General features: G+C 44.1%; 1 protein-coding gene and 1 long non-coding RNA gene across 6 annotated transcripts in view; one reads left to right on the top strand and one right to left on the bottom strand.

Moving 5' to 3' along the window:
- LOC129385288 (uncharacterized) overlaps positions 1-26,561 on the top strand; it is a 482,098-nt gene that overhangs the window by 188,492 nt on the left and 267,045 nt on the right. The gene's annotated exons all lie outside the window — the stretch shown is intronic.
- LOC126533108 (uncharacterized) overlaps positions 1-26,561 on the bottom strand; it is a 57,289-nt gene that overhangs the window by 7,559 nt on the left and 23,169 nt on the right. For all 4 annotated transcript variants that reach the window (XM_050180371.3, XM_055071818.2, XM_055071817.2 and 1 more), the window contains 4 exons: positions 15,642-15,701; positions 12,163-12,279; positions 8,653-8,697; positions 3,969-4,031 (listed from right to left, as the gene is read on the bottom strand). In XM_050180371.3, the coding sequence (XP_050036328.2) occupies positions 3,969-4,031; positions 8,653-8,697; positions 12,163-12,279; positions 15,642-15,701 (285 nt within the window). The remainder of the gene's footprint in view (positions 1-3,968; positions 4,032-8,652; positions 8,698-12,162; positions 12,280-15,641; positions 15,702-26,561) is intronic.

Here is a 26,561-nt window from a genome sequence, read left to right as displayed (position 1 = left end):
GTGGCAAAAACTTGACAAATCGCACTTCAGTAACCACCCTAGAGACATTTAAACTGATACTGGTAAGCCAGATCGCCAAGTTCTTGCCGGGTGCTGAACTTATTTCGGCCATCAGCAAAAAAGGCAGATTATTAGGTGGAATAGCCTCGCGTCCGTGCAATTTGCCGCCGAGAGATGCGAAAATGAAGACCCATGAAATCAGTTCCCGATCTTAGAGATGTCATTTACATTCGGAAGAAAATTCAGCACCGTATTGCTGTGTTATGCATCCACCACTGGAAACCTTTTTGCGAATCTCTCGAATTGCATGAGCCTACGTCGCTTGTAGGGAATACTGTGCATGGACTTCAATTGTCTCCTCTGTAGATCCCTCTGTTTAGGTAGTAGGTCCTCATCAGAGAAGCGGAAATGTCGACAGAAAGCTATGCTTGTAACTTTTGCAAAAGGTTTACGAGGGCAACATTTCGCAAACTTATCTTTATTGTTTATTCCAGTATGGTACACTTATCCCCATTGTCCCCACATGAGAACTTTCGGTGTTTTACAGCGAAGCTGTTTAGCGGAATTCCACAATTGTTTTTGTTCGGCGATGGTGTGCTTGATATCAAATGCCACTCAAAGGACAGTCAGCAATGCTAACCTGCGTTGAAGTCAAACGTTTTTTTTACTTGAAACGTACGCACCGATTACTATAAGCTGAAAATTACTATGCAGCTACCTTGCCCAAATGAACAACTTACTTGCGTTTTGCTAAGTTTCCCGCAATTTCGTTTCTCACGTCCTGTTAAACTGGCGGTCGACTAGAAACTTGGAGGTCACCTAGAAGTTTGTACAGCTGTGGTGGCTAAAGTCGACGGCATGATCTAGCAAAGAAGCCGGTGTGGCAGCCCTAAAGCGGCCATATGACCAGGACGTTGGTAATGAATTATCACTAAGCACAGCCAGCAAACAATTGCTTAGTACTGCCGGCGAATCGGGCAAGAACTCGTTCATGTGGCTTTGTTGTCTTTGATGTACCAGTTCCTCAGATTGTCATACATCTGCAAAGTTCACTGAATTCACATCTGTATATGTTGGCGCTTCATTCCTTTTGCACGGCCAATTCTGTTCTGTACTGTTATATAAATTCCTGAACTTTCACCTCATCTACGTCACTGATGGGATACGTGGTATTTCGAGTGTTTCACAAAAATAGTGACGACGCTTGTTCACAACATGTAGGTTATAGAAATAAATTGAATAGCTTCAGCCATAACCTACAATCGGGAGGAAGCCTGAACAAGGCTTAAACACATGCTAATTCTTGTAATAATTTGTCAGTTATTAGTTAAAGTTTTTTTTCTGGCTGAACGCTGGGCTATGAAATGCCGCATATGTGTACCCATTTTTTTTACCTGAGGAGCGCACATTCTTTGTGCGTATCAACGATGATATTGTTCGTGGCGTATAATAGGATTAAACCGGTGAAGAGAGTTATTGAATAGGGTTGAAGTGCTCATTGAGCGCTTTTATTTGTGTAACACCCATGTCAAATAGTCACTGCAAGCAACATCGTCCAAGTACATGTGGTGTTCAACCATCTGGAAGCGTATTGAATTGAACAAAAGTGGAATCTTGAGCACTTTTGAGAACGCGGGCCGACAGCAGATCACAGAGTTGACATAGCCATACGTACTACGTCACTTGCACCTTTCTTAAGATAACAAAAGTGAGCAAACACCTAGCAAAAAAACAAAAACACGTTTATTCACCCATAAGCGTACTGCAACGCAATATGTAACACCGCTACCTCGTACTTCAGTGCTGCCTTCTGTTCGGTCGAGTAAGGCTTTACAAAGAAAGAATTGTAGGTCGCTTAAGAGGAAACTCTGGCTCGAGTGCTCCTATCTAAATACATGTAAAAGGAGAATCCGTTTTCCTCGGCAACCCACTGCACCAAATCTGGCGAGGTTTGTTGCATTTAAAAGACAAACACTTAATATCTAGTGACTGTTGGTTTCAAATTTTGGATTCGGGTCGTAAATTTGTAATTAAAAAGTGGCAAAGTAAAAAATTTTCAGCAAGCGAAACTATCAAGTTTACAATTTTGTAACTCAGCCGGGAAAATGATACCCCAATTATGAGAATTGCATCTAATATTACATCTAAAGCGGACAAAATTGATATATTACACAAGAATCCCAAAACATTATTAATACGGAAACACAGCTTCTGCAGACCCCTTGTAAACAACGTAACAAATTCACGTAAGATATAAAATGACATATTCAGTTTGTCCGCGTCCAATGAGCTAATGGATGCCGTTTGCACGACCGCAATATCTGTTCTTGATGCATAGCTATTTATTTGTAAACTTGGTGCTATTATTTCTTTTTTCAAACTTTCGAATTTGTGAAAATTGTAACAATATTCAGGCCATGGGGGGGGGGGGGGGGGGAATTGAAATTCCGCTTGCAAGAGTCACTAGAATTTAACTTTCTCTCTCAAATGCAACAAATTTCAACAAAATCTGTCCAGGCGTTATCTCAGAAAAAGTTTTTTCGTTCTACATGTATTTGAATAGGCCGCATCGGAGTTGGGCCCGAGCTAAAGCTCCCTCTTAAGCTTCGCTTTTAAGAGTGGAACGCGGTTGCATTCAAAGATCCCCGACTGCTTGTCACGCTTCCTGGCAAGTGGAGCGTATGTAACCGTAATGTTTCCCGGGAATCGCCGGCCGAGAATGCTATGCTCATAGGCGCGATTTCTGGTAGAAACGCGGCCTCTTGTGTCGGAGGCGAGCGCCACCTGTAGGTGTTGCAAGGAACCGGGCGCGCTGCTTTATGGCCTTTGAGATTTGCGCGCCGGCGCACGCAAATGGCGGACGCCGCGGCTGGTTTGTGAATGCTAGAAGCGCTGGTAAAGGGTTTCTTTGATTTTCCATATAACAGTAATATTTTCTCGCATAGTCAAATTGCAATCCGAGATCTATCCTGTGTGTACGCTGTGTGCAAGTCATAGTTTACGATGTTTCTACGTATTTTAGCTTAGTAGTTTAGTAAATTCTTTGCGTCACATGGACGGCCTGCGTATGGGTGGTTCGAAAATCTTTGTCGAAACGACGTCCAACCCCGACACTGATTTTTCGGCGACATGCGCTCCTGAACCCTATCCTGTTAAAATCGCTATTGCAAACTTGAACGAGAAAACCAGTCAAAAACACAAAGGACAAGATGAGATGTTCACACCACAACGACTGGACTATCAACTGAGGTTTATTAGTCGTTGTGGTGTGAACATCTCATCTTGTCCTTTGTGTTTTTGACTGGTTTTCTCGTTCAAGTATGTACCAACTGGCCCAGATTTCAACCCTTCCGCTATTGCAAGGAAGCCAGCACGGTTAACGTACCTCCAGTAAAGTTATTTATTTAATTATTTATTTATTTATTTTTTTATTTATACCAGTTGCCCCTGAAGCAGAGTTTTACATGACGGGTGGGTTACATTTGTGCGAGGTCTTCGATGAATGACTTGAAGTGGCTAGGATTGGAGGGGCGCGCAGCATCGGTGGGCAGATAATTCCAGTCGTTCGCTGTTCGTATGGAAAACGAGATGCACAGTAGTGCGCGCGGGCGGGGAGCATGCAGCTTTAGAATGACTGTTGCGGAGCAAAAGGCGATGAGCTGGTATGATAATCGAGCGGGCAAGAGACGATGCATAAAACTTATCGTAGAGATACAGGCGCGCTATCTTTCTGCGTAACTCAAGACTACGAAGATTCGCTCTATGTTTTAGCTCAGTAACGCTAAAATAGTGAGAATAACAGAGACAATAAATCTAATAGCGCGGATTCGGATGGACTCAAGAGCTTTTAAAAACATAACTGCATAGCATGGCATGTTCGGCAGTAATGCGCTTTTATGAAACACTTCGAAAGCCTACGTCACCTCTTGCAAAATAGTTTTTGTAAGGAAAGTGTCAGGTGCACTTACCCGCTTCAGCAGCTCGCTTTGCTGCAACAATCTCCCTCGTTACGCCCACGACTGCATTAGCAACTAGAAAAAAAATAAAATGCGATGCAGTATACGCATGTTTCAAAACATTTACAGCAAATGTTCTGTAACCTCATTTGATAGCAATGGTGATTGTATTTACATTCTCGAAGCAACAGAAGGTCTACGACTATGATGGATCGCTCAGGGTTAATTTGAACCAACACGAGCTGGCCATTCAAAGACGTCCAAAAGCCTGTACATGCGATTTTACTTCATTTTGTTTATATGAGTGCAGCCTCAGCAATCGAACCTGCATTCAGCTGAACCAATCGCTTTCTCGCGCTCCTAAGGTGGAATTTCAGGGCTGCTAGGATATTGCAGGGTACCTAGCGTAGATTATCTTCGTTTGTTTCTATTATAAGATGCTTTATCGGTTTCCCGTGGTTTCAAAAGTGTTTGCGCCTCTTCTCGAGTTCAATTTTGGTAGAGCTTTAAAAAAATCTTTAAGAAGGTTGTAGCTAGCAGAACTAAATTCCTACTTAGCAGTATCACACATGCAATCAGAATTATATTTGTTTAGAGTGGCAGAGTGACCGGCTACAAGCTGCGCAAGCGTCCGCACCATCTAGCTCGCGGTAGCCTTGCTGGGATTCATCCATGTTTGGTATATATTACATGGACCTATTACGCGACATGTCCACATGTCCATGTGTGGTCTCAATGTGGCGTTTGCCTCCATTATTTTTTTATGAAAGGCAGCGGACAAGTCGGGCGATTGTCCACTGTAGACAAGAGGGATTCAGTCTATGTCATATTCACAAAGTCAACGCAGCCTGTACAATAGGACGGTGATAACACGTGGTTTGCTGAAATAAATGCGTTCCTATTCTGCTTTCTGAAATAAGGACACGTGTGATGACGGTTTTCTTACGTGTGTGGACTTCAGTGCGAGATCTTAGCTGCGGAAGCCTTTAGGATACAGTATAATGTGCATTGCTTCCACGGTGACATTTCAGAAAATCCTAGAAACACGCTTTGTTTAAATGACAGCTACGCATTACTCTATAACACATGTTAGCGTAACAACGGGAATAGAATAAGTCCTATATGCAGTACAACATAGCTGGTCCCGGAGGTATATATGTGTCACTATCACTTTATCCAAAGCAAATGAGCCACGTGTAAGATGTGCCTGTCTCTTCCATTGCCAGTTTTTCTTTTTTTTTCACTTACTGTTTTCAGCGTCATCTTATTAAACTGTAACATAAGAGCTCGGCAACTGCGGGCAATGCTACCACCTGTTTTTAGTACATTTGATGCATACCATGCCTGACACTCCGTTGTTAATTGGTGTGCATTACTTAAAATTTTCAGTGCACTCAATTTTCCCGTGGACCCTTAAATATTCATCTCGCCATTTTAATATTTTTATTATTTGATGCCACACATCTACATGTCACTGGTGAAGAAGATACGAAAAAAAGTGTGACATTATGAAAATAGAGAATCCCAGTGTCTTCTTTATGGCAGTGACGCTGCTTCAATATGTAGAGCTCCATGTCCCGAAATATTCCTTACGGTTTTCTACAGACTAGAAACTGTGCGCAAGAATTGGTTCTGTTTTGTCCCATGCAATTGAAGCATAGTAATTTGTATGGCTATGTAATGGTATTTACCTCTTGACAATGGTGCCAGTACGAGGACGATGTTCAGGCACATGAAACTTACCCACCCATGCCTTGATTTCTTCGTATGACAATTTTATTTGCATTGATGCTGTCGTCTTCATGTGCGACCGCACTTAAAATTACTCTTATGTATGAAACAAACAGACCAAGGAAAGGTTTTCAGCGAGGGTATTTCCCTTATTCTGTGTTTCGCTGTATCTGCTTAGGTTGGCGACTAAATGTAGGAACGCAAGGTGAACGCATTTTTCCGGTTTAATGTTTGGACCTTCATGAACGCTCAAACAGGTACTACATCAACCTTGGGCCAATTATAAAAAAGAGCATTTGCACGTTTCGAGTATCCAGTCAACTCAGTATTGTTCACTGTTCTCTTGAAAACGAGGTAATTTTTTCAATTGACCTTATTGATGAAATAGGGCAATTATCAGCTAAATGGTAAATTATCAACTCAAATGCCAGAGTTGACTTAAAGTGTTGTATAGCGTATACTAAAACGTCGCCAATCATTTTACTTCACTAACGCTAGTGGCCGAGGCTAAAGTAGAGCGCGCGAGATCTGAGAAAGCACCGGCTGTGCATTTTCCTTGGTGGCATTAACAATAGGTGTTTGTCACAATAAAACTGCTTCAATTGCTCACTGAACGGATCAATAGGCAGCGCAGGACGATTCCGAGTGACACAGGAGAAGACAACGATCGTTGATACGGAGCATCAGCCACAAGCTCCTCGTCCTCACTGCAATTTTTCGATATGAGAAAGGCTCACCCGTACGCCATCTTTGTCTCTACTTTTTATCGTCGTGAGCCACAGACCGATAATTTCAGAAGGCAAGTTACCTTGTTACAACTGGAAATCAAAGCCACATGTTTACTGAACAGTCCGCTGGCACATTCATGCATTCCCTTTGCATGCAGCAGCGAGCGTTAGTTCGAAGTATGTTTGTGAGCACGAAGAGAGCTGCGCAAAAGGGCAGTCATGGCGAACAGTTTTAGTTATCACGTCAGTTCTTTAAGGCTTCGAAAAATTAAATGCACAATTGCTATCTTTGTCTGGGGTTCTGACTTCATAGGCTTCAGACATGCACACGTTATGGCTGTGGAGATGGCAAAAAGTTATTTTTCAATGGTTTTTTTTGTCGACTTTTCCCGCAAAATTTCTTTACACTAATGCACAAAAAATTGCGTCATCGCCTGATACAGCGGGTCCTGTCCTGTCTAGGCCTGTCCACTTCAGGCCGAATAGGTAGCCGTCTCTAACATGTTTGTCGTCTTCACGTGAAGTGCACTGGCGTCATTGACTGCTTATTGGTGCTCGCTACACTTGCCTCACCTCGGCAGCAAAGTTCTGACGCTACCTCGGTGATCTTCTTGAGATTAGTTCTCAATATCGTATAGGTTAACGGCCTAGCCTACGGTCACACACGGGCAGTTCACGATGTCCCTGCAACGGTACAGTGCCGAGGTTCGTCAGCGCTATGGTAAAACACGGCGAGACATGCCGCTCGGTGTTAGATGGCGCACCTCTCCACTACAAATAAATCATTATCTTTTGAGCAGTGTCCCCACAGGCAACACGCATTTGTCATTGCCTTTAAACGGTGTTCATTGGGGCGGCTCACGCCTGTACATCTATTCCCCTTGCTTGTGCATCAACGATCGGGCACGTGAAATGGGTTTTATAAATATTTCATGACTCATTACCGCATCCCACGCGCGTGACTTTCTCGTGACTAAAATTAATTTCCTGATTTAGTAATGTGTGTGACACCTCTGCATGGCCCAGTCGGGAGTGGTGACTGCATCGATAGATTTGTTAGCAATAGATCCACGACTTTCTAGTTCGTTTCTTGTCAATGCTGCGTAATTGCGTTCTTGGGCCTTGTTCAATGAAGAAATCATTACCTTGCACTTCGTGGCCCCAATAAATATTTTCTTGACTTCCGGCCACTGCTCTTCAAGTGTACTCATCTTGAATGGGTAATGCACATTTGTGTGCCATATACTTGCAAACTTATCTTTGACTACTTTTACTGTTCCATTGCTGCTCAGCGGCGCCAGCTTCGGCGGTGACCTAATTCGGACTATTTTATTTCTCAAGAATTTTTTTCAGCACAGCACGAAAGTTTTGCTCTTCATGAACATTTTACGCCAAAGTCAACAGCTATAGAAATTCAAGTGAATTATCCTTGTTAATAATTGAAGTACAGCACCAAAGATCGAGTTCGCCGGAATGGCTGTGACAAATGCTGCAGTGGTTGCCTTCGTGTTGCAAGCACATGCTATTTTTGATTAATGTCTTGGCATGAGTTTGCTCAAGCATGCAGTAATTGCTTTCCCTGTAGGAATGATATTATGGTACCCTGGACGTGAAAGGCTCTAGAGACCATAATCAGCCAAAGCAATTTCTCTATAATTGTGTTTTCAGCTGACTAGACGGGGACAAGAAAATGAGCCCACATCAGCGCTGCGTGCGTCCACTTCCTTGTGCCGGTCTAGTAAGGTGAAAGTTGTCTAGGTATACTCGTCGTAAATATACCTTTAATAAAGTGAAATTAGGGGGCCCTTGGTCGTTCGATACATAAAGTGCCACTGATGGATTCTAAGAAGTCGCCGAACGATTATTCAAATGAACTGTGAACTTGCAGTGCTTAAATTACACGCACTGTCAAATAAACATTGTTGGCATCTAGCAGGACCGCGTTGTGCCCATATAACCAAGCTTGTGGAAGAAATTGTTGTAGTTACCATCAAGAAATTTGTAAAATGAGCACATGTGCTTCGCCTAGCAGAAATAGCGCAGAGGTCATAATCGTGCGTACATTCAACGAAAGAAGAAGCAACTACAACCATGTACAGCACATGTTGTAGAAAGCGTTGCGCAAAGCCCCAAAATCTATAGAACTAATCCAACCTGCGGAAATGCTTCATTATTGAGCCATCATTGCAACCATTTGGTAGAGCACATGAATTTGGTTTTGCAGCTGCTCCACTTACCATTTTTGCCTATTTGGTTTACCATCATGAGGCCCATCATTCTACCTGGAAATAAGAAAGAGACCTGTACAACATGGCGGGCCTACAGTGATTCTTAACGCAACAGCATGATGCATTCAATAAAATTAATCCTCAGAATGCCCGAGGAAACACTTCTAGACTAGATTATGTGGCCTCTGATATACCACAACCAACTAAGCTTTAATGTTTCAATAATAAAGCTTTCTTCTCGAACTAAGGCAACTCTTCAGGTGGAGAAGGCTTAAACTTCACGTTTAAGAGTGGAACACGATAGCATTCAAAGATCACTGACTGCCTCTCACGCTTCCCGGCAACTGCAGCTCACGCAACCGTAATGTTTAGAGGGAAACGGCGGCGGTGAACGCTATGCACAAATGTGAACTTTCTGGTTGAAATGCTGCCTCATGTGCGGGCAGATCCTGGAGGTAGTGCACAGCCGTGCTAAAAAATTACATCATTTTCAGGTTTCTGTTATCGTTTCACATTTCTACTATTTAAGTCTGATACCCCTGACGCACGGGCACTCTAAAGTCCTTTAGGTAAGGGGACATCTACCGGAAAGGCGTTCAAGCGCAGTGACACACGGTAAAGGAGTACATCCCTTCAGGCAAAGTTCCTTTGCAGGAAAGGAGATCGCGCATCTACTTCTCGAGGGAAAAAGGAGTTACGTTCACACACAGCGTGCACAACTCGTCAATAGAAGGAAACCTGCCACACAAATACGGTGCCCCATAAGTATTTTTTGACTTTGCGAAAACGTTTGAATTTTTGGCGGTAATGCGATTTCTCGGACAGTGAAGATTTACTCTAGCTACAGTCTCAAACGTTCGCATCACGTCGATAGCGCCGTCATGTTGAATGCCGGCAGTGTCATTTCCTGCGTCGTCTTTGGTGTGTTAGCATCGTGAAACCATCGTTCGTTGCGCACGTAGGCCCACCTTCCGCAATAAGCGGCTCGAGGCTACAGTGGCCGAAGCAGCCAACATGAAGCATGCTCAGGATGAGTGGACGTTTGATGTTTTCCAGTTTCGCCTTGGCTGCGTTTATCACATCTAAAAGAGATCCGAGAGCGACAAGCGTCAGAGCGACCTCAACTCTTCCTTCATCGCTAGCGTTTCGCTGAGCCATGATGCAAATGCGCAGTTCTGCCACGCGATCACAATTGTGCGAATAACACATTGAATAAAACGCGTTACGCCTGCACGCACGAAGGAAGGGACAACAAAGACATGGAAAAGGACGACAGAAACGTGGTCAGCACCAGAATAAACAGCATTCACGGCTATTCTAGTACACTGTAGCATAGCAAAACACCGACTGTGCATAGTTGCTGGACCAATTCAAACTGCTGCTAAGAGCGCGAACACGCGAATAAAATAAACTAATATGCGCATTATAAGCCGTCAACAACGCAAAAAAAAAAACATTTTGGGTTCTACAGCAGCTGAGTGTAACCTAAATACACAGCTTTTGAAAAATGTTTTCTCTCTTCCTGCTTTAGCAAGCAGCACCACTTTTCTTGCGGCGTTCATCTGAGCAACCACCTAAGGGAGTTGGTGCGGTGTGGTGTGTCATCGGCGCAACTCCTTTCGGCAAAGGCACCTTCAGAGTAACAAAAGGGGTTTACTGCAAAGGACTTTAGTTTTGCCCGTCTGTCAGGGTTATGAGAAGATTTAACATAAAAGGCATGCGCTGTCGATGTTTTGATTCATGACATTTGTTTGTGAGCTGTTATTCTCAACACTTCGAGGAATAATTTTTCTACAATCTGAGATGAGGTATGAGCTGTTTTAGTGAAAAAATGGTGTGGCAATATAACCCGCAGATACCCCATGTCATATAGAAAGGCATGAGAAATACATATACCTAAATGTATACCGATATTTTCGCTCGCGAACAACTTCGCCGACACTGACACCCGATTTCCTGCGACACGGGGCCCTTAACGCTTCGCGTTGCAATGTCTGACAGATAGGCTAAAGCGTAAATATCCGCAGTCAGTGTATTGAATGCCATTGTGCAAAAGCAATTGTTTTAATCCGCGTGCTAATTCAAACTGGTGCATCTGTGCACCACTGTCCCTCGCCGAACAGCCTGGACCTGGGTCTTCGAAATGGCTTAATATTTACAGTTAGGGTGAATAAACAATGAGTATTGCATCCGGCTTTGTCGGTCTTCAGCGTGTATATTGCCATGTGTTCATTTTTTTTTCCTCAGAGGAAACAGTTCACATGTAGAGCATGATCGATGGTCTGCCCACCCTATCGACACCTCGCGGAACTTGCTAAGCAAAACTACTGTTTCTACCTCGGAATGAGATTGATGCTTAGCAACCACTAGACCAAGTAACACTGGGAGCGCAGTGTGCATTATCTTCAAAGAAAGTACGTCATCTGTTCTTCAGTACTGCGAAGTCGTCACATTTGACTTGAAAAATGCTGTCCGCCGCACCACATATTCCTAGGGTCCTGTTTCTCTCCAAACCGTTAACGTTTATTTCTCGAAATGTGCAGTGTTATCTACCTACACATCTTGGTGTGAAATGGCATGGGAGAAATAAACAAACTCTTAAGCTTGTCGGCAGGATGCTTGTAGACGAACATTCCTCTTTTCAAGAAACGCTACACTGTGACAGTGCAGCCTAGTCAATTGGCATGATGCCATATGAAGATAGACACGCTGTACGGTCTCCTCTAATGCCACTGAAGATGAGACTAACGATAACGATGATGTATCCGCAGCCTTAAGCACTGATGGCTGCAGATGAACACGTAATTAAATCAGATTCGACCCACAAGAGAGGCTGAAGATGATTATTTAAACTGCCCGCGCTACTCTAGAAAAATTGACAAAAGTAGAAAATAGACTTTAACTCGACTCCTCAAAGCCAAGTATGCGTAATTGGCATTGAAATCAAGATAAATTTTATAATAATTGGGACCAAAATATTCCAATTATGGTTTCAAAGATGTTATCGCAGTTGAAGGAATGGAGCGTGGTCAACCGTCATTCTAGCGAAGGTACTCATATAGTGAAATATTTTTTTCCGGTCCCGATGAATGCACTATTGCAAAGTTCTACGTTTCTTAATTAACACTAATAGAAGTGAAACTACACGTTTCAGCACAATATGTTGTTTGATCTTTACATTTAAATGAAGATGTTGACTATGATCGTGACGATTTATTGGTATCTCCTTTGAAACTAGGCGGCTAGAAATTGTCCACTAGCCTGTTTGATTTAATCAAGTATGCTGCATATGTTTTTTATTGTAGCATTTTTGTGTACATCTCCTTATCAGTTTTTTTTCTTCCTCAAAACTCCTCTATGTAGGTTGCCCCGCTACCTATGTCTCTGGTTCAGGTAAATGCTGGACGAAAAGCGCCGCCATGTGGCACTACAAGGTCAGAAGTAAGCTACTTGACATCACATCAGTCATCAGACAATACAAGACGATTCGCAATAGCGAAAAGACGAAATTTCACTTACGCATTCCTATGCCCATTCCCATGCCCATTCCCATGCTCATTCCCATGCCCATGCCCATCCCCATACCCATTCCCATCCCCATGCCCATTGGGTCCATCGTTCCCCCGTTTCCGCCTCCTAGAAAAATGAGAAAGGCACCAGTTCAACACTCAGCTCTTGCAAATGTTCTTGTGATGAAGTATCACACACATAACTGGCAACAACTTGAAAAGTGTCTGCGATATAGCGGTGCCCTGGGGCCGCATTCTCGGTTCATCGATTTTGAGATACTGTCGCGTTATATGGTGTCACGCCATTTGCCGGCTGGCTGGACCGATGGTTATCTGCTAAATTTAATGTACCGAAAGTGATTGCACGGGAATACGGCGCCTGCTTGCCGACGTTGATCGGTAAATCGAAAGTTCATTCTTTAGAACGTCTACAAACGTTATATCAAAGGACACTGGAGAAACACTAAATTAAGTTATACTGGTCGAGACTTTTTCACAGTCAATGTTCGCTCATTCTGCGTGCGACAGGTTACTACGTCGTGTGGTGGTCTGTATATCGGGCAGACGAGCCGTTGTATAAACGACCGCTTGCTTGAACGGGCCAACAGCCTTGGAGCGAAGACCGGCAGAAATTCGGCGATCCACGTTGTCCCCCCAGAGCGGACGCAGCCCTCACTTCCACGGGGCGCGAGTCGCCCGCAGCTACCGTCGCACCCGCGCTCGGGAAATCCACGAGGCGTTCGTCATTGATTCCATAAGGCCTGGATGTATTAATTCAACATCAGTTGCAATAACGGACAAAGAGATTAACTATCTCCGCAGCTGAGCAATTCACCATACTAGGTAGAGTAGGACGCATGTGCTTGTTTCACACCTGGGGCGCTATAACTTAAAGCTAGGGCCCTGTAACGTAAGACTTTTCCAATCTGTTTTTGTTGCAATCTCCTGACGTCAAATTTACGTAACCACCGACGCATGTATTGGGCTCTAAACCGCAGCGTTCTTCGAAAAGCCCAATGAAACACGCTCCTCGTTTATAGGAGGTCACTTTTTTTTTTTTTGCTTTCAAAGCGAATAGCATTGCCTACACTGAGCAGATTTCCTTGTCGAATTGGCTGACAAGAGGCGATGAGGACACTCAAGTGCAGAGGGGATCGATGGGGCCGAGCCAGCGCAGTGAAAGTTGATAACCGACTGAAAAGGTAGGCGCCAACGTCTGTGATTCGTCCGCTTCCTCTTAGCTTGTGGGTGATGGAATGATTAATATACGCAAATAAATATATCCTGCGCGGCCGCTCCCAGTAGCTAGTGCCTGAGCAATCCGTGGGCAGTCAACTTCTATTCCTTCCGGAATGAGGCAGCCTCCGGCTATTTAGCGAAAAAATCTGTTTTCTTCGGCAGATTAATTCGTGTTTTACGCGTACACGTCACTTTGACGCCATGAGTTTTCGCGGTTTTGTAACGTCGCGTGACAGGCAGGTGAAATGGTCGCAGTCCGAAAACGTTTGACCAATGGCCGAGTATTATAGCAAAAAAGAGGATATTATTAATAATGATCGGGCCGCCCAGTTAACCCCCTTTTTTCTTGTTCATTACATAACGAGGGTCTCGAATCCGGCAACATTGATGCCTCCAGATAGCATATATATATATATATATATACGCATATATATATATATATATAGGGAAAGGGAGACGGCGAGGCGAGTTCACTTGCTGTTGGCCCCCCTTCCCCTCACCACCATTCGAGAAATAGTTGGTAGGCAGGCGTCACCCTCATCATCCAGCTATCGATTTTCAGTGCACTAGCTCGGCCCCATCGAATCCCTCTCCATCTGAGCGTGCCCCTCACCTCTTGTCAGCCAATTAGATAAGACAAGCTGCTCACTGTAGGCAGTGTTATTCGTTTTTAAAGCAAACGAAAGTGACTTCCTGTAAACGTGGAGAGCCTTTGATTTGTCTGTTCAGACAACACTGCAGATCTCCACACGATGCTTGCGTCGGCGGTTACGCAAATTTGACGTCAGGAGATCGCAATAAAAACATATAGCAATAGTTTTACGTTATAGGGCCCGTGTTACCCTCTCTTTTGGAATGCTTACATAGTTGTGCTCACAGAAAACAAATGCTTTGTTGGTAGTCAGCGACTGTCCTGTACATTTTTTCGCACTCTTCCCTGTAATGGGACATTACGCTGGTTTTCTTTTTTTTTTAAACAAACGAGAAGATTTCAGTTTCTTTTTTATTTCAAGGACCAACCGTAGCGCGGGCACGTCTCTGAAACACCGCGGCTTTCATAGCATCCTCTCGTATTTAGACCTTTATGGCGCAGTAAATGTACTCGAAGCTAGATAACTTCAGTGAATTCATTTGAATTGGATTCAAAGGTATTACGTGCCAAAACAACGATATCATTTTGAGGCACGCCGTAATGGGGGTCTCCGGAATAATTTTGACCACCTCGGCATCTTAAGCTTGCCCACAATGAAGGAGACATGGTTTTTTTTTTTTTTTTTTTGCTTTTTACTCGCATTGAAATGCGGCCGCCGCGGCTGGGATTTGTTTCCACGACCCCATGCTTAGCAACGCAACACCATGGCCGCCAAGCCACCGCTGTGGGTGCTATAACGTCGCTACTTGGCACCTTTAGAGTACTATGTGATGTCCTGAATATGAATGGCTAAGCCCGAGCAGCTGTCGCTAAAATCCATGGTGTCAAGGCCAGCTGGTGTGTAACCTTCAATCTTGCGTCATTACACGTCTGTCATATTCCCTTCTTATTTTGAGGGGGGGGAGGGGGTTATAAGGTTTTCTTTTTCAACATGAGCTACCATTTTCGGAATAAAGGAGCGTAATCTACGATGCCGTGGAAGTTATTTTCCTCTTTACCGTACCTTTAAAGTCCTTCGGCTAAAACAACATGCCGCGTCCTTTAATACACGTCTGTTGAGCTTGCTCTAGTGATGCAAACAATAGTTAGTAGTATCGATGGCGCACTCTCTAGAGTACTGCTTATAGAGGACTTTCGGTACCGATGGTAATAGCATCGCATTGCATCGCATCGCAATAGCATCGAGCACAGTATTGATAGTACTATCCATAGTGCACTATCGATATTGTAAAATCACGTGGTCTAGCTCACGTAATAACTGCAACCTAATCTTGCCGACGTTTTCGTGTTCCCAGCTACGGGCAGTGAGTGCTACTGATGGTTAGTTATCTCACAATTTCTAGTAATGTCACTAGCCAAGAATTTAAAAACTATCAATAGGGCCATATAAATATATCGGGATAATGTCGATTGTTTCATAGCAAAGTATTGCAATATTCTGATAGTGCTGCTGCTGGGCAATTTTCCGGTATTTTTTCATCATTATTTGCTCCAATTATCAATTGAAGTGGTCCATAAAAATTTGTTTATCAAGCGTTAGCTTCAGCGCAAATTTTGCAACAGATTCAGTTTTGTAAGAAGACGGGAGCTGAACTCACCCGTAGCTTCAACTCCATTCTGATGCCCATTGGCCAGAGGTGAGTGATCGTTTTCTTTGCCTAAAGACATATAAAAAGCACATGTTGGATACATGCTTGTGGTGATACAAGCTTTCTATGGTAAATATAGGTGCACTTAGTGTTAAGCAAGGCGGAAAAGGCTGAAAGTGCCACAGTTAAAGTTCTGAAGGAAAATGTGGTCAAACCTTTTGCTACACCCGAATAAAAAGCTCGAATTGCAAGAGCATGTCCCATTGTACTAACGTGAGCGTCATCGACCAATTTCCTTTATATGCATATATATATATATATATATATATATATATATATATATATATATAAAATTTCGTTTACGCCTATTTGCTTGTAATTGAATATCATCTGATTTTACTTTCGAGCAGTTAGGTGACGCAGCTGACTTCCTTCTCATTATATATAGTCACTGAATTATAGACGGGGGCTATACCCTCTCCTTGCTTAATAATAATTGCAGAATTTCACCTGCACAAACGGCCGTTGCATCAACTTTAAATAGATTCCACAGTGTTGTGGCTGAGATGATAATGAGCTTGCCGACGAAGAAACAAGAATGGGCTTCAATAATACAACGGAAGGGTCAGTTCCATATTTTCGATCCGGCACTATTGATTAGTTATTTCCCTCGGAAGTGAACAAACTATCCTCAAGGTGAGAGCATGACAGCCAAGGCACTGTCGGAGCACGACAACGCCTTTTCTGTCGTGCTCTGACCATCCCGTCTTGAGCGCAGTTTGTTCCGGACCTAAAGAGGTGCCAGCCAGCACAGTTCAGCACGCTCCTTTAATTGCTACACTATTGATCGATAGTACGGGGGCATACTGGGCGCCCACAAATCACCACGCCCACGAATAGAATCAGCGACAAGATTTGGAAAAGTTACAGTGAAGGCGTGTCTTGCGACGGGGGTGATAACACGTAACCGTGGTTAGCCAGTGAAAAGTGGTCACAGGAAAAACATAAACAATGTACACGTGTCAATGTACCCCCGTTTAGAACGTCGCTTCGAGGCTGCAAACGAAACGAAAGGGGCAAACAAAAGCACACGTAGTAAACAAAAATGACAAAGATAAAAGAAATAAAATAACACAATACTTCATCGCGCGTAGAATAACTTAAGTCGCACCATGTCGCCGACTTCAGGCCATGCGTGACACCGCTATAATTTCCTAATGCTTTCCGGTACGGCCTCATTTAGTGTTCGAATATGTCGGGGAATCTTGCCTTCTCTGAAATAATGTCGAAGTAGCTTTTTTAGGAGTCCTCGGTGTATTAGCGTCCAAATCCAAACACGGTAGCCGGGACGATGGAGATAGGCAGCGACATCGAAGATGTCTTCGTCACTCTTGTTCAGCAGCATGACGTCAATGTCACGGCCGGGTTCCTCTCTTGGACGGCGTCGTCTGCGTTGTCTCTTGCATTGCCGTGTTGTTGGCGTAGGGTCCGTATAGAAGGACCGCATCCCGCGTTCTGTGTTCTACGCCGTTGTACATTGCTAACATGTCGGTGAGCGCCCTTGTCCAGGAATTCCGTAAAACCATTCATTTGGGGGTGGCAGGCGGTTCTCCTCCGGTAACCCTTCTGGCTGTATTGCAGAACTACTTGTTTGAACTCTGAGGTAAAAGCCGTTTCCCTGTCGGTGATGAGGACTTCTGAGGCACCACGTCAGATGGTGATATCTACCAAGAATATTGCCACTTCGGCTGCGCCACTACCTTAGGGTAGGTTATAAACAGGGATAAGGTGCCTCAGAAAGGCTGGCCAACGTTTCGATAGAAAGATCTATCTTCGTCAAAGGCGGCCTCGTAATCCTCGGCATGTTATTTTTAAAGGGTTAGTGCAGTGGCGTCACTTGCGGTTGTTGTCGGTGGCGGCTGGTTGTAAACGGGGAGACTTCAAATAGAATGAGCGCTGTCGCCTGAGGTCTGTGAGCGTGGCTCCCAAGACGAGGGGTCAAGAGCGGGAGAGTGGGAAGGTGGGGAGAAAATAAAAGAAAGAAAAGGAGAGAAAGAAAAAAAGGGGGGAACACCGAGAAAGAAAGAAAGAAAGAACAAGAGAAGAAAAAAGGGGCATGGGGGTGGGGTGTTGGGGAAGCGAGAGGTTAGGGAGCATTCAGGGGTGTAGTTCGCAGCAGGTTCTTGTGACTTTAGAAGAGGCGGTCAGGCGGTCAGTGCGCGAGTGACAAAAGAGACAAAAAAGAACATCAGTTGAAAGAGTTACTTTAATAGCGTAGCAGAAATGCATCGAACAATTTTGAAGAAGTTAAGGAGGCGACAAGGAGTCGGGGTGCAATGCATGGGATAATTGGAAGACAGCGGCATGGTCTTTCAAGGGACGATAGCCCCAGTAGCTCAACATAGGTGTCGTTACAGCGATATACAGAAATGGCGATATCCTGTGTGGCTGAGGCACCCAAAAAGCTATACTGGCGTCAGGGATTTTGGAATGTGTTGGTGAGGGCGTTTCAAATATATAAAGATAGACAACACGAAGAAAGGGGGGAACCGAAACCAGAATAACAAGTAGGAGGGTGACATGCACAAAAGCGGACGGTGCAGGTGTACACAGGAGAAGGGGGTCGTACAGCTGATATAAACGTAAAAACATGAAATAGTATATTAATTTAAGCAGTAGGCAGGAAAATTTTTTTTCTTGAAATGCAGGAGTAGGTGAGGTTAAGAATTCAGGTTCGCTGGTGGCCTAATGTGGTTTGTGCCTTCGTTGACGATATGAGAATTTCAGATTTAAGTTATCACTTTTAAAGATCCTAGTTTCCATGTGCCAAATTATTCCCATCGGGTGTAGGCAATCAAATTTGTTTATGAGGTATGATTCCGTATATTTTCTTTCGCGAGGTGAACGGAAATTTGTTTGTAAGATATAGAGCCTTGCTTTGTCGAATATATGACCATGTTCATTAACGTTGCTATGTACTGCTTTAGGTAAATTGTGTTTTGTATCCGCTCGGTGGCCGTTCAGTCTTGCATGAATTTGTTGTCCAGTCTCACCTATTATTGTTTGCTACAAACGGCACATTCTAAACAGAAAACTACCTTGCTTGATGTGCAGGTGAAATCCGAAGTTACCTCGTGTGAGCAATTCGACGCTGTACATTTTACTGTAGTATTAGATTGAATATGTTTGCATGTGGAGCACCTGGGGCGGCCACAGGGACCGGTTCCCAACTTCGTCTTTGTCCTTAGTTTGGCATGCACAAGAAAACTTTAAAATTACTGTTGCGTCTGTAGACTACTCTTGGCGGGTCGGGAAAATCTTATTGAGCTCCTGGTTGCTGGTGAGAATTGGGTAGTATTTACTGAGGATGTTGTTCACCTTTGGAAGTGTGTTTGATAATTTCGTACTAAGAAAGGGCGTTGTTGTTCTTGTGATCCTCGGGCGGGGCTTGAGGACCTCGGCTCGATCAAGTTTGGTTGCAGCGGTGTAGGCGGTTTGAAGGTCACTGTTTGGCTGGTTCCTATTTGATAGGGTTTCTTTAAGGTGATCGAGTCTATCTATGTAGTCTTGGTATTCAACGCAAATGCGACGTATTCGTGTGGCTTTGACTTTAAATATGCCATGTTTGCATTGTCTGGGATGTTGGCTCTTATAGTCTACGTACTGTCGTTTGTCGAAAGGTTTCCTATACAGCGTTGTATTTAGCGCCCCATCGTCAATGTATATTGTTGTGCCTAGAAAGTTTATGCGCTCAGTTGAAGATTCTGATGTGAATTTTATTGTTGTATGAAAAGAGTTTAGAAATGCTACATATTTATCTAGACTGTCTTGACCATGTCCGCATATTATGAATATGTCGCCTATGTGTCGTGGGTATGTGTGGGGCTTGTCAGCGCAGCGCGATAGGACATATGTTTCTAGAATCCCTATAAATATGTTCGCGTAGGTTGGTGCAAAAGGCGTACCCGTGCTTGTATCATGTATCTGTAGGTAGTAACTTTGCTCAAATTCGAAGTAATTATGTGTTTGAACTAATTCGAGGAGAGACAAATAGACTTCAGTAGAATGTTGTGCATTGTGTTTCGACAGCGTTTGTTTATAACCTTTATACCACAGTGTTTGCGATTCCATCTGTCAGCCCTTCCTTGATTTGGAATCTCCATGCCGGCTGACGATGACGGAACAGAGTAAGAGCCCTTTGTTATCATTTGCCCATGTAGCAGTCCTTGGAGACAGCCAGGACAGATACCCGAAGGAACACTTTCCACCAGGCCCACACGCACCGCACATAAGATACCTGAGTGGGACGCAAACATCAGCTATTCTCACGCTAGTTTGTGCTACGCCAATTGACACCACACATTTCATTATCAATGTAGGCACGACCTCATAACACAAAGCGCCGCGGAAACGATCGAGTCCATGAACGTCGTAATACGAACTATTCAAGTCGCTCGCCCAAACGCACACATAATCGTAACAACTGTCGCTCCCCGCCTACAAAAAAACACCACCCACTAATCCACCAAACTAATGCACTCATGAAGCACAATGATGAGACTAACAAGCTCATCTCATTAATTTTCAACTTAGAACATTTCCACAAGAACGTTGATACTATGCACCACGCAGAAATACACGAAGCACCGCACGAACACATAGCTTGGGAGGGTTTCCACTTAAACCGCGGAGGAATACAGGTAGTTTCTGAGCACATCAAATCCTTCATTAAGGGCAAGTACAGAAAAACACTCTTTAAATCCACCTCAAATACCACCCCTACCGACCCTGCCGACCGTGTCCCTCCGAACAACACAACTGCGACAGTCACCTCAAGAACACTCGGAACACAGACAGCGGAATGTGAAACAAGCCACTGCACATGTGCAACAGTCACCTCAAGAACACTCGGAACACAAACAACGGAATGTGAAACGAGCCACAAGAGACACACTACTGCAAAAACGACATAAACAACAGTGCAAACAAACGCAACAGTAAGAGACAACAGAAAATCCACTACGGAAGTTTTCACACAGACGCCCATACGCCTGCCTGCACACGCACAAAGTCAAACAGAAACCGAGCTCGAATTAAGCCATGCATGCGATAATAAACCTGCCAAACAGGAACACACCCCACGCAAATCTACCCGCAAGAAGTCAAATAAATAACTGCCATCGCAAATCAATAACTCTTCTCTGCCACGAAGCACCGAATTCCTACAGGCTCGAAAACTTACCAAAAGACATGCGAGCTAAACCTCCCATCTGAAAACCTACACAATCTGTACAGAGAAAAATAGTAACCCTAAAGGTCTAACACTGAAGGCTGTACCAGCACTAGGAACACTCCCACCACACCATCGTGCAAACTGGCAAAATACGTTGCACAATGGCTCACTTTCACTTTTGAATATCCTCAAGGGACACTGCAGAAAAGAAATTGAAAGTTTTTGCCGCAAACTTCTGAACATAGCTCTGACAGCGGATAAGAAGAAAGATTTATAGCATTACGACGAAAAACAGTCTAGAAATTTGGCTTCAAAACAAAGGAAGAAAGCAAACTTTAATCAGAAAACAATCTTCCAGGCAAAAGCCACCACACGCCAACAAGAGGGACCTCGAGTCTAGAAATACCAGACGTGACGGAAACTTCCACGAAATTAAACCAATGTAATGTTGTAGACCTTTCAAAAACATTAAGTCAAAAAGAAATAAGCGGGCTCAGCAAGGGCCTCAACTTTTGTCCCACGAACAACACAATAAATGAATTTGAGCTTCACAAGGACCTTTCAGAATTTTTTCGAAGAATGCGTATCAAACACTTTTTCACAGATAACAACGCACCAGACACCAGGACGACACCACTTAGAGCCCAATCCACTTGGACGTCTGTACCAGAACAAGCCATAGAACTTAACATATACCTTAAAACTGTCAGTAAAAAATTATGAACCAATCTAAGACATCTAAGCAACCTAAAAACATAACGGCGTCGGAGTCTTATTTCAAATCTTAGTTGCCGGAATGACATTGTTATTAAGGAAGCAGATAAAGGTGGAAGCCTAGTTATTTGGCCAGTAGAAAATACAAGCACGACGATTACAGGCAACTAAATAGTCCAGAACATTACCATAAGGTATATAACGATCCGACAATATCCTACACAGTTACAATTACCAACAGGCTGAAATCACTTTTGACTGATAAATTGATAACACCGTCAGAATAAAAACTTCTTAAACCAAGCAATAAAACTTCCGGGCGCTTCTACAGCCTTCCAAAAATTCATATAGATTACATCCACTGAACTATACACCACTAGTATCCCAGGTCAGCCGATAGTATCAAACAACCACACGCCGACAGAGAGCATTTCTACATTCCTTAACTACTTCCTTGGTGATTTACCAAAAGCACTTCCTTCATTTTTACAAGATACGCCCCACCTGCTGAGAATTATGGAGGACATTAATACTAAAGGCACACTACCCCATAATATAATTCTCGCAACACTAGACATCACGGCCCTGTACACCAACATTCCAATCCAAGATGGTTTATCTTCGATAAAACAAACGCCGTCGTAACACAATGCACAACACTCTACTGAAGTCTACTTGTCTCTCCTTGAATTAGTTCCAGCACATAAATACTTCAAATTTGAGGAGAATTTTTACCTACAGATACATGGCACAAACATGGGTACGCCTTTTGCACCAATTTACGCGAACATATTTATGGGGATTCTAGAAACAGATGTCCTATCGCACCGCACTGACAAGCCCCACACATACGAACGACACATAGAAGACATATTCGTAATATGGGGACATGGTCAAGACAGTCTAGATAAATATATGACATTTCTAAACTCTTTTCATCCAACAATAAAAGTCACATCGGTATCTTCAACTGAGTGCATAAAATTTCTAGACACAACAATATACATTCACAATGGGTCACTAATGACAACGCTGTATAGGAAACCTTTCGACAAACGACAGTGCCTAGAATATACGAACCACCAAGCCAGACATTGCAAATAAGGCATTTTTAAAGGCGAAAAGCCACACGACTACGTCGCATTTGTGTTAAAAACGAGGACTACATAGACTGACTCGATCACCCTAAAGATACCCTATCAAACAGGAAGCACCCAAACAGTGGCCTTCAGAAAGCCTACACCGCTGCAACCAAACTTGATCGAGCCGAGGTCCTCAAGCCCCGCCCGAGGATCACAAGAACAACAACGCCCTTTCTTAGTACGAAATTATCAAACACACTTCCAAAGGTGAACAACATCCTCAGTGAATACTACCCAATTCTCACCAGCAACCAGGAGCTCAATAAGATTTTCCCGACCCGCCAAGAGTAGTCTACAGACGCAACAGTAATATTAAAGTTTTCTTGTGCATGCCAAACTAAGGGCAAAGACGAAGTTGCGAACCGGTCCCTGTGGCCGCCCCAGGTGCTCTACATGCAAACATATTCACTCTGCTACTACAGTAAAAATTACAGCGTCAAATTACTCACACAAGGTAACTTCGGGTTTCACCTGCACCTCAAGCAACGTAGTCTACAGTCTAGAATGTGCCGCTTGTAGCAAAAAATACATAGGTGACACTGGTCAACAAATTCATACAAGGCTCAACGGTCACCGCGCGGGCACGAAACACAATTTACCTAAAGAAGTAGCCAGCTACTTTAATGAACATGGTCATATATTTGACAAAGCAAGGCTCTATGTATTACAAACAAATTTCCGTTCACCTCACAAAAGGAAATATACGGAATCATACCTCATACACAAGTTTATTTGCCAACACCCGACGGGAATTAATTTGGCATGTGGCAACTTAGAATCTTTAAAAGCGGTAACATAAATCTGAAATTCTCACAGCATCAGCCAAGGCACAAAACACAATATGCTACCAACTAACCATAATTCTTAACCTCGCCTATTCCTCCGTTTCGAACAATTTTTTCCTGCTTACTACTCAATTTAATATACTCTTTCATGTTTGTAAGTTTATATCAACTGTACGACCCCCTTTTCCCAAGTACACCTGCCCCGTGCCCGCTTCGGCGCACGTCATCCTCCTATTTGTTATTCCGGTTTCGATCCCCCCCCTTTTTTTTGTTTTGTGTGTTCCTTATTATATATTTTTTTGAAACGCCCTCACCAACACATTCCAAAGTTCCAAACGCCGGTATACTTTTTCGGCGCCTCAGCCATAAAAAGGGTATCGCCATTTCTGTATACCGTAGTAACGACACCTACGTTGAGCTATGGGGCTAACGTCCCTTGAAAGACCGTGGCGCTGCCTTCCAGTTACCTCATGCATTGCACGCCAGGCTCCTTGTCGCCATCTTAACCCCTTAACTCGACGCATTGCTGCTACGCTACTAAAGTCACTCTTTCAACTGATGTCTTTTGGGGTCTTTTTTGTTACTCGCGCACTGACCACCTGACTGGCTCTTCTAAAGCCACAAAAATATGCCGTGAACGACATCCCAGAATGCTCCCTAAGATATCGCTTCCCCAACACCTCCTGCATGGCCCTTTTTTTCTTGTCTTGTTCTTTATTCTTTTTCGGTGTCCCCCCCCCCCCTTTTTTTCTTTCTCCTTCTCTTTTATTTTCTCCCCGCCTTCCCCCTCTCCCGCTCTTGTCCCCTCGTTTTGGGAACCATGCTCAGAGACGTCAGCCGACAGCGCTCATTCTCTTTGAAGTCTCTCCGTTTACAACCAGCTGCCACCGACAACAACCGCACGCGACGTCACTGCACTAACCCTTTAAAAATAACATACCGAGGATGACGAAGCCGCCTTTGACGAAGATAGGTCCTCCTATCAAAACGTCGGCCAGCCTTTCTGAGGCACCTTATCCGTGTTTATAACATTTATACCACAGTGTGCTATTCCATCTTGATTTTGTACCTTAGATTAGGGCTCTCGTTTTGAGGCAGCGGGTAAGGTAGTAAGTGACAACGATGATCCATTTTGTCCCGGATATCGAAGCCCGAAAGGATCTATCACAATCTGCTGGGATGGTCGGCCAGGGGGTTCAAAAGTCTGTAGCAATCCCGCTAGCTTACTTGGTGGTGTCTTTTGTCGCTGGCAACCTCGGCACGTCTTGACGTAATGGGCCACGTCGCCGGCCAGGCGTGGCGAGTAAGGCTTCTCTTGTATCCTCGGAGGCGTATCGCAGAATACGAGGTGACCTGCCCTTGGATGATCCTGCGGTGCATGCAGAAGGTAGTTGGAGCGGATAGGTGAGGAGTTCTTGTATACAAGGACGTTGCTTTTCCGCCTAAGTACTCTAGGGACAACGTCGGTCTTGACTTCTAGGTATCCGACGAGTCTTTTTAGTTCCCAGTCAACTCTCTGTTGTGCAGCAAAGTCGAGTGCTCTTATATTTCCGTGGAAAGCGTCCTCGTCTTTCTCGTGTTGCGGTGGTGGGTAAATTGATGCGCCCGAGAGGCAATCGGCATCACAGTGTTTCCGTCCTAACTTGTCATTCACAGCAATGTAAAATTATTGCTGTCCCAAGCTCCGCCGTAGAAGACCACCTGAATGATCCTTTAAGTTTGCAAGCCAACACAATGCGTGGTGGTCGCTTACGACTTTGAAGTGCCTGCCGTACAGGTAAGCGCGAAATTTATCCGCAACCCTAATGATTCCAAGATCTTCTTTTGCCGTCGTTCAACATTTAGATTCCGCTTTCGATAGCGACCGTTAGCCGGAAACCTTGACCCTTTTAAGTCCTGCTTTCCTTTGGACAAGCACAGCGCTGAGGTCTAGGTTACTTGCGTCGGTGTGTACTTTGTTATCCGCGTCTTTGTCGAAGTGTGCAAACGCTGGCGGTGCCTGCGGGCATCGTTTGAGCTCCTGAAATGCGGCTGTCTGCGGCGTTTCCAGCTCAAAACACGACTTTTGACTTTCTGAGATGATTCAGTGGTTCAGTGATCCATGAGAAGCATTTGACGAAGCACCTTTTATAGGCGCCCAAACAAAGAAATCCGCGCACAGCCTGCTTGTCAGCGGGCTGTGGGAAGTTTCTTTTTCTGCGCATCAGGGAGAGATCTATGCGTCCTGATGACGATACCCGGGAACAATGGCACTCCCTACATAAAGCGGTGCTTTTCGTGCTTCAGGGGGACTCCGGATGGCTGGATTTCTTGAAGAACTTCTCCAAGGCACATGAAGTGTTCGCCGAAATTTGCCGCAATAACGATGACGTCATCAAAGCAGACGAGACATATTGCACATCAAGCCAGTCCATCACGCGCTGGAACATTGCAAGTGATGAGCAAAGCCTGAACGGCATGACCTTGCACTACAACAGGCCATCGGGCACGATAGAGACGGCCTTCTCTCGATAGCTCTCGTCGACTTCAATTTGCGTGTTGCCAGTCTTGAGATGAACGAACAAAAATATTTTGCGTTTCAGAATCGGTGCAACCCCTTGTCTATTCGTCGGACGAAGAAAACATCCTCGCTTACATTGTTCAGCCCACAATAATTGACCTAAAAAGGCAGAGTTCCATCGTTTTTCTTCACTTGAAACTATAGGTAACGCCCACGGACTCTCGAACGTCTAGATGATTTCGTAACGCAGTATTTCCCCGAATTTACTTGATGGCTTCTTGCTGTCCCGGAAAAACTTGGTAGAGTCTCTGACGAATCAGCCGAGCCCATTCTTCAGTTATATTGCGTTGCTTCGCAGCTGGTGCTTGTCGAATCTTTCATGACAACAAAATGCACACCTGGCATTGCTGGAGAAGGCTATTGAGCTGTTTCCTGCTTACCTTATTCATAGAAAGACCTGTTTATGTCGAAGTTTGTTTGATAACTATGGCCGTCAAGGTGAATGCAGCGGAATCTGAGAGGAGAAACGTATTTCGATCTTCCACAATTTCTTTA

This window comes from Dermacentor andersoni, chromosome 7 (genome assembly GCF_023375885.2).
Source record: "Dermacentor andersoni chromosome 7, qqDerAnde1_hic_scaffold, whole genome shotgun sequence".
Taxonomy (NCBI): domain Eukaryota; kingdom Metazoa; phylum Arthropoda; class Arachnida; order Ixodida; family Ixodidae; genus Dermacentor; species Dermacentor andersoni.
The sequence above is the reverse complement of the archived record's forward strand: the minus strand, read 5'-3'. Positions and strand labels throughout refer to the sequence as shown.